The 7794-nt window shown below is 34.4% G+C and overlaps 1 protein-coding gene across 1 annotated transcript; it reads left to right on the plus strand.

Moving 5' to 3' along the window:
• Positions 1–4767: 4767 nt before the first annotated feature.
• Phum_PHUM502600 (rap1 and, putative) lies at positions 4768–7794 on the plus strand (the record flags this gene model as incomplete). Its single annotated transcript, XM_002430817.1, has 2 exons — positions 4768–4944; positions 7624–7794. 2 exons carry the CDS (start codon positions 4768–4770, stop codon positions 7792–7794), a joined length of 348 nt encoding a protein of 115 aa, XP_002430862.1.

The raw sequence follows: 7794 nt of genomic DNA on the forward strand, positions 1-7794 counted from the left end.
AAAAAAAAAAAAAAAAAAAAAAAAAAAGAGGATAAAAGAAGTGAAAGTGCAGGACGACGGTTAAAGTATAAAAGTTCGAAATATGCGTCTAATAATAATAAATTGTGAATGAATGAAATCCGTCATAATAATAATAATAATAATAATAATAATAATAATAAACGTTTTTAAGTATGATTCAAAGAAAATATTATTATTATTATTGCTTACGAATGTCAAAAGAATTTAAATGCGTATTATAACGCGCGGATTCGAGTCGGTCGAAATCGAAAACTCGAAAGAGTTCAAAAACCTTTTTGACGATATTTGGAAGTTTTTTTTTTTAAAAAAAGAAAGAGAGAAAGAAAAGGAAAGGAAAGAAAGAGAGAGAGAGAAAAGAACTTCCGGATGTGGATCGACGTTGGCGTTTTTTTTTTTTTTTTGATTCGAAAAAAGTTTTCTCTCTTTCTCTCTCCCTCTCTCTCTGTCTTTGTCTGTCTGTCTATCTTTCTCTCTCTCTCTCTCTCTTTGTCTGTCTATCTTTCTCTCTCTCTCTCTCTCTCTCTCTCTTTGTCTGTCTATCTTTCTCTCTCTCTCTCTTTTCTTCCATTAAAATTTTTACGCGCGCGTTCGAAAACGTTGCGTGTGTCGTACGTACGCGTTCAATTATTATTATTATTATTGTGCTTTTCTACAATTGCCAAGTAAACGTGCGTAAGTGCGTCGTCGGGGCATAACAAAGAAAGAGAGAGGGAGAGAGAGAAAAAGCTCGAAACGACGACGAAAAGAATTAAACGGAAAAGAAACGCGGATATCTGCAGTCTGTGAAAGCCTAAACGCAAGCATAAAAAACCGCCTACAGCTTTTTAAAGTATCGAAGTTAATGACACGGCCAAGGTTTTTTTCTTTTTTTCTTTTTTTTTTTTGTAACTATAATCTACACGGCGGAAAAGACGAAGGAAAAAAAAAAGCATAGAGTAAATAATTTAATGGGGGGAAGGGGAGTGGGGAAAGGGAATTTTTTTTTTACCATTTTTAACCACGTTTAACGTGTCGCGCTCGAGCTTTTTCTTTTCTTTTTTTTTTTTTTTTTTTTTGTTGTTGTTTTCTTGATTATTCCTTTTTTATTTTCCCCCTCCCCTCATTCTCCCGTATCCCCATGCTTTTCCACAATTTTCCCCGATTTCGAACACAATTCAAAAAGCGAGAATTTTTTTTTTTTTTTTTTATATGCACACGCATAGAAAATTCGCTTTTTTTTTTTTTTGATTTATTTACGAGTCGGTTGCCATTTTTAGTTTGAACTTAACTTAACTTTTTTTTTTTTTTTTTTATTACCTGAATTTTATTACTCTGTGGTGATGTGCCACATAAAAAAAAAAAAAATCGTCTTGTCGCCTACTACAAAATTTTTTTTTTTTTTATTTTTTCTCTCTTTCGAATAACTGGCGAGAGTTTTGTCGTCGTAATAACGTTAAAAATAAAAATTGAAAAGATGGAATCTCAAAAGGTTTTCCCCTTCCTTTCCCTTCCCCTCCCACTCCTCGCTCCCCCTCCATCTGTTTTTTGACTACGAAATTTTCCGGGGGGGAAATCGGAGAAGAGATATACTAAAATTTTTTTTTTCTTTTTTTTTTTTAATTACGAACTCGTAACCGAATCGTTAATTATTATTATTATCATTATTATTATTATTATTATTTCGGCGTGGTGTAAATATAAGGAGAAAGGAAATGACGTAGCACCTGGGTTTTTTTAAATATGAGAACCAGGTGCGACGGATTTGACGGATTTTTTTTTTTTTTTTTTTTTCATAACAAAACTAAAAAAAAGAATCGTTTACAACGAGGGGGACAAGAATAAAAAGGTTCGGATTTGAGTGAGAGAGAGAGAGAGAGAAAGAGAGAGAAAAGATGATTGTGCGAATAAGAAAACCGTAAGGTTTTTTACCTTAACAAATCAGGATCTTTCAAAAAAAAAAAAAAAAAAAAGGTTTAAAATTTGTCCACATGATTGAACGTGTCGTGCGCAAAAAATATTTTATGTAACGGAAAGAGAGAGAGAGAGAAAAAGAGAGAAAGAGAAAGAGAGGAGTACTCTAAGGTCATTCGTTGTTCTTTTTTGGCAGGAGAACCTGAAAAAAGTGTGTTTTACGTCGTGCGTGCGTGCGTGCGTGCGTGTGCGTGTGTGTGTGTGTGTTTGTGTGTGTGTCTATACCTGAATCACGAACCTGCACTCGAAAAACAATCAAAACGATATATATATATATATATATATTTTTTTTTCTTATGGTTATTACCGGTTGATTGGTTGTTGTTTGTTGTTGTTTTTTAAATTTATTTTCGTTTGGTTTTTCGTCCCGGTGGTGTAGTAGTAGTATTAGTAGACGTCCTTGTTAAGGACTTTTTAAGTGTAGGAATATTTGAAAAGTTGCCGAAGGAAGTTTATGCGAAGGAGGAAATGAAGAAGAATAAGAAGAACGATGATGATGAGGAGAGAAGGCGGTGGTGGCGACGGTGTCGGTGGCGGCAGCGAAAAATATATAATTTCTTAACTTTTTTGTTTTTTTTTTTCTTTTTTCTCGGCCATGTTTTCCGGTGTGTAAGTCGTCTTTATATCTTTGTTTTCAAAGAACAATTCTGGGAACTTTTATTATTATTATTATTATTATTACTATTTTTCCGTTTTCGTTATTATTATTATTATTATTATTATTATTATTATTATTATTATTATTATTATCTGTGAATTCAATGAAACTTTCTTTTGAGTTAACAAATCGGAGTTAAGAATTATATATATGTATATAAATTTTTTTTTTTTTTTTTTTTATAAAAAAAATCATTTGTAGGGTCGGGAGTAGGTAAAAAAAAGAGAGAAACGAGCAGTGACGAAATAAGGTGGTTTTTGCATAACATGAAATCGTTCCATGTTTGGAATCAACCTGCGTTCGAACTTTGTGCTTTTTTTTCAATTTCGGGGTCAACTTTTTCTCTTCATTCGGGGAATGAATGACCTTTAAATGAAACATGGCCGACGCCGTTGTTTTGTTTCGTTTTGTTGGTTTTTCGACGGAGTAAGTTGGTCGATTATTGGTAATTATCGAGTTTTGATTTCGATTTCAATGGAGGAAAAAAAAAAAAAAAGTATGGCAGTTGTTATTTGTGGATACGAATGATGATAATTTACCGGAAAGAGAAAATTAATTAACGAATTAAAAAGCAATCAACCGTTTAATTAACAAGACTGACCTACCTGACTGAACCTGAATTTGTTTTCTTTTAAAAAAACTCATCTTTAAAACTCGCTTTTTACCACTCGTGTTTGACCCAAAAATTTTTGCGGTTAAAAAAAAAAGAAAACGGTTTGCGAAAAAGAATGAAAGAAAGAAACGCGCAACAACGACAACAACAACAAACAACAAACGATGCGAAAAAGTGTTTCGCGTTCCTCGTTCGTGACGGGTGACACAACCCGTGAGGAGGCCACACGGCGGTGCGCGAAAGTTTTAAAAAAAAAAAAAAAAGTGGCAGAAGAACATGTAAAAAAAAAAAAAAAGAAAAAATGAAGGGAATCGAAGAAGAATTTTTCTTATTATTATTATTATTATTTATTTATTTATTTATTTAAAATAATAATAATAATAATAATAATAATAATAATAATAATAATAATAAAATAAAATCAGAAAACGAATAAATAAATATTTAAGTGAGTTTTAAGTAGAAACTCGTTTGGGTCAGTATCGGTGCGTGACCGCTTTTCTCTCTCTCTCTCTCTCTCTCTCTATTTTTCTCATATTCTTTCTCTCTTTCTTTCTCTCTCTTTCCTAATGATCCTACAAGTAGAAAAATATATATATTTATTGCACGCACACACACACACACACACACTTCTCGACTCGTATTTATTAATTTCTCAGTAAATGCACTCGGTTGGCGTTACGTTTTGGGTTCGGTTTTTTTTTTTTTTTGTTACGGGATAAGAGATTAATGTGTCCCGACTCTCGAAAACAGGGAACCGGGAACCCGAGTAGGGAGGGAGGAAGGGAGGCGAAAATCTACTGGGAGAAAAACTCGCGAATTTTTTAACGAGATGAGTTTTCGGTAGGTGATCCTCTTTTTATTATATTCCCCCTCCCCGCCCCCTCCCCCGGTTTCCAATTCGCATGGAGAACAACAATGAAGTCGACCGTAGTAATGATCGTTGTAATGATGATGATGATAATAATAAATTCATTTCGTTACGTTTAATCGGGTTAATAATATAGAAATTAAATCGAACCCAAAAACACACTTTGCGAATTAACGCATAACGACCGACCCTCCTCCTCCTCCTTCACGGTGTGTCCGTGTGCGTGTACGTGTGCGTGTGCGTGTTCGTGTGAAAATCAATTCGCTTAACCGAAACCTTTGAAATCATATTTGATGAAGGTAAAAAAAAAAATTTTGCGAGATTGGAGAAAAGAGACCCTCGTCACAATCCGAAATAACTCAATTAAATTTTTTCATCGTTTTCATTATTATTATCATCATTATTATTAACGTTATAATCGTTGGTTGTTTTTATTATCATTAAAATTTTCCATCTTTGAAGAACATTTTTGTTTTTATATGCAAATAAAGAGAGAGGGAGAGAGAAAAAGAGAGAGTGAGAGAGAGAGGGAAAGGAATAAAGATTGAATATCATCACGACAAAAGTCATCAATGTCGTCGCCGCCATTAAAATTAATTTTAATTTTTTTTTTTTTTTTTTTTTCTAATTTCAGGCACGGAGCAGTTTGCGAGCATGAGAGATTTGTACATTAAAAATGGACAAGGTTTTGTCGTTGTATATAGTCTCACGAATCACCAAACCTTTCAAGATATAAAAACAATGAAGGAATTAATAACGAGGGTTAAAGGAACGGAACGAGTGCCCATACTTTTAGTCGCCAATAAAGTAGACTTGGAACATCAAAGGGAGGTGAGTGCGTGACACTTTTTCTTTCTTTTTCGTCCGCGGTGGGTGGTCCCACCGTGGGGAGAGAGGGCGTGGGCATGGGGAGGAAAATATGGTGATATTGACAAACCGGCGAAATTTTTTAAAGAAAGTCTCGATAATTTGCTAATTATCGAGGAGTGAGAGAGAGAGAGAGAGAGAGAGTCGGAAAACAATTTCACCTTTTGACCCGGTTGTAAATTATTATTATTATTATTATCATTAATTTTCCAATTAATAGATTTACATTTAAAACTTTGGGAATGGGGGGGGGGGAAAATAATTAATAAAAGAGGGAAAGCGAAACAAAAGAAGGAAAAGATTATTAAAAAATAAAACGTAGGTCTTACCTGTCGCTTTCCTTTTTCTTGTTTTTCTCCTCCTCCCACCTCCCGCCCCCCTTTCCGAATGAAATCAGCGACGAGAGGATGAGAGGAGGATGACGACGATGGAGGAGGGGCTGAAAAAGAGAAAAGAAAAGAAAAATTAATAATTTTCAAATTTGCTGCTTCATTTCGGGAACAGGACATTCTCAGGTCGTTGGTTTTGTTGATGATGATGCTGTTGCTGTTGCTGCTAGCTTCTGTCGTTTTCTCTCTTTTCCTCCACCCTTCCTTTCCCTTCCCTTCCCTTCCCGTTCACCCTTTCGATGGATAAAAATTAATTAAGGGAAATTTTTATTTCTTAAAAAAAAATCAAAGTTTTTCATCGGTTTTTCGATATTCGAATTGTATTTTTTTTTTTTTTTTTTTTTAATTAATGTTTATTTACTCTGTGAAAAAGAATTGTAAGAAGAAAAAGGATAAGGAGACTGATGAGGGGGAAGGGGAAGGGAGAAGGGGGAAAAATAAAGAAAAGAAAATCGATAACCTTTTTCTCTCTCTCTCTTTTTTTCCTTTTTGTTTCCTCGAGGGTAAAAAAAAAAAAAAAAAAAAAAAAAAAATTTCAAAAAAGCGTTACGTAAGTATGATAAAAAAAAGTGAAAGAGAGAGAGAGAGAGAAAGAGAAAGAGAAAGAGAGAGGAAGAAAAATACATATGTATGTGTTTGTACACATAATAATAATAAAATCACTTGACCCCCAGGGTGTAGGACGTACGGCCTACCTGAATAAAAAGGAATAGTCGTCTCCTTGTCTCCTGCCCATTTTTTTTTTTTTATTTCGGTGTCACGTGGTTCAATAACGGGCCTACGAGGTTGTAAAAAAAATGTCACGGGGTGGTTGAGTATTGGGTCGGATACGGAAGTTGTAAAAGACTCGGCGATTGGCGGCAAAGTACCGCCGGAATATACGATTCAAACGGCGATAATCGCTGTTGAAATTTTTTATAATCGTTTAAAAAAAAAAAAAAAAGGGAAAGTGGAAATTTTTCTTTTTTTTTTTCTCGCACGTAACGGAAAGTTCAGACCCCGTCGTCCGTCGGATGATTAGTCTTCACTCTCACACCTCGGGGAAAACCCATCATCATCATCATCATCAACGATTGTTCGTGACGGGTAGTAGCGATGAGTGATTTTTTTTTTAGATTTGATTGATTGGTGGGTATGTGTGTTAGTCTCGCGGAAGATTTTAGCTACCTCCTCCCGGAATTCACGAGGATGCTGCGGCGATGATGTCCTTATCCCGAATCCCATCTCTTTGTCGAACTTTATTCTAAGATGTTTAACTCGTCGCGTTTCACACCTACCTACCTACCTACCCTCTCTATCCCTTTAAGAAAAAAAAAACGTGGGAAAATCGCCGTTTTTTTTTAAAAATATATTTTTTTATTTTATACGTTTTTTTTTTTTTTTTTGCGTAAAAATTACGCAATGCGTTGTTGTTGGCGTTTTTTTTTGTTAAAGTTCGTCTTTGAAATCTTTGATTCTTTTTAAAATGTGGAGGAGGAGGAGGAGGAGGAGGAGAAAATGTCGAACTTTTTTTTTTTTTTATATGTAATCTTTAATCGGGTTTTTCACATGAAATTATTTCTTTTTCTTTATTTCTTTCTTTTTCTTTTTCTTTCTTTCTTTCTTTCTTTCTCTCTTTTCCTCTAAATCATTGTTTTCATTTTTTTTTTTTTTTTTTACTTTCGAGTTCAAACGATTTTAAATCCCATCCGATTTCGGTCCGCGATCGGGATGAAAGGAAAAGTTTGGGAAAATTTTCTTTTTTTTTTTTTTTTTGACGTTTTGTACTTGCGATTGCGAAAGGATTAAGGGAAACATAAAAAAAAGTTTTTTTTTCCTTATTTCTCTCTCTCTCTCTCTTTCTCCTTCCCTCCCCCCTATGATTTCGACCAAAAAAAAAAAAATTAGATGTATTTATTTAATTATATTTTAACGGTTTTTGATTTCGAACAACAACAACAACAACAACAACAAAACGAAAGTTTGTAAATTGGAATTTTAATTTGCGAACAGAAGGAAAAAAAAAAAAAATTGCGTTTTTTTTTTTATTCATTTTATTTATTTGACCCAGTTACGGAACCTCGTCATTAGTGCCACTTTTTCTCTCTCTCTCTCCGCCCCCTTCCCCGCACTCTCGGTTTTTATTTGTTTTTCTTTCCCTTCCCCCCATCTCGCTTTTTCTTTCCGCGATTCGCGCCCCCTATTTTCGAAAAAGACGATGCGCGGCGTGGCTCCCTTTATTATTAGTAATAATAATGATGATATTTAATTTCAGGTGTCACATTCGGAGGGGAGCAGTTTAGCTCAACAATGGGGATGTCCCTTCATTGAAGCCAGTGCCAAACAGCGCACGAACGTTAACGAAATGTTTGCCGAAATCGTGCGCGAAATGAACTTCACGCCGGATAGCGAAAAAAAATCATACTGTTGTTGTATTCTGTTATAA

This window comes from Pediculus humanus, genomic scaffold, assembly GCF_000006295.1.
Source record: "Pediculus humanus corporis 1103172108269 genomic scaffold, whole genome shotgun sequence".
Taxonomy (NCBI): Eukaryota; Metazoa; Arthropoda; class Insecta; order Psocodea; family Pediculidae; genus Pediculus; species Pediculus humanus.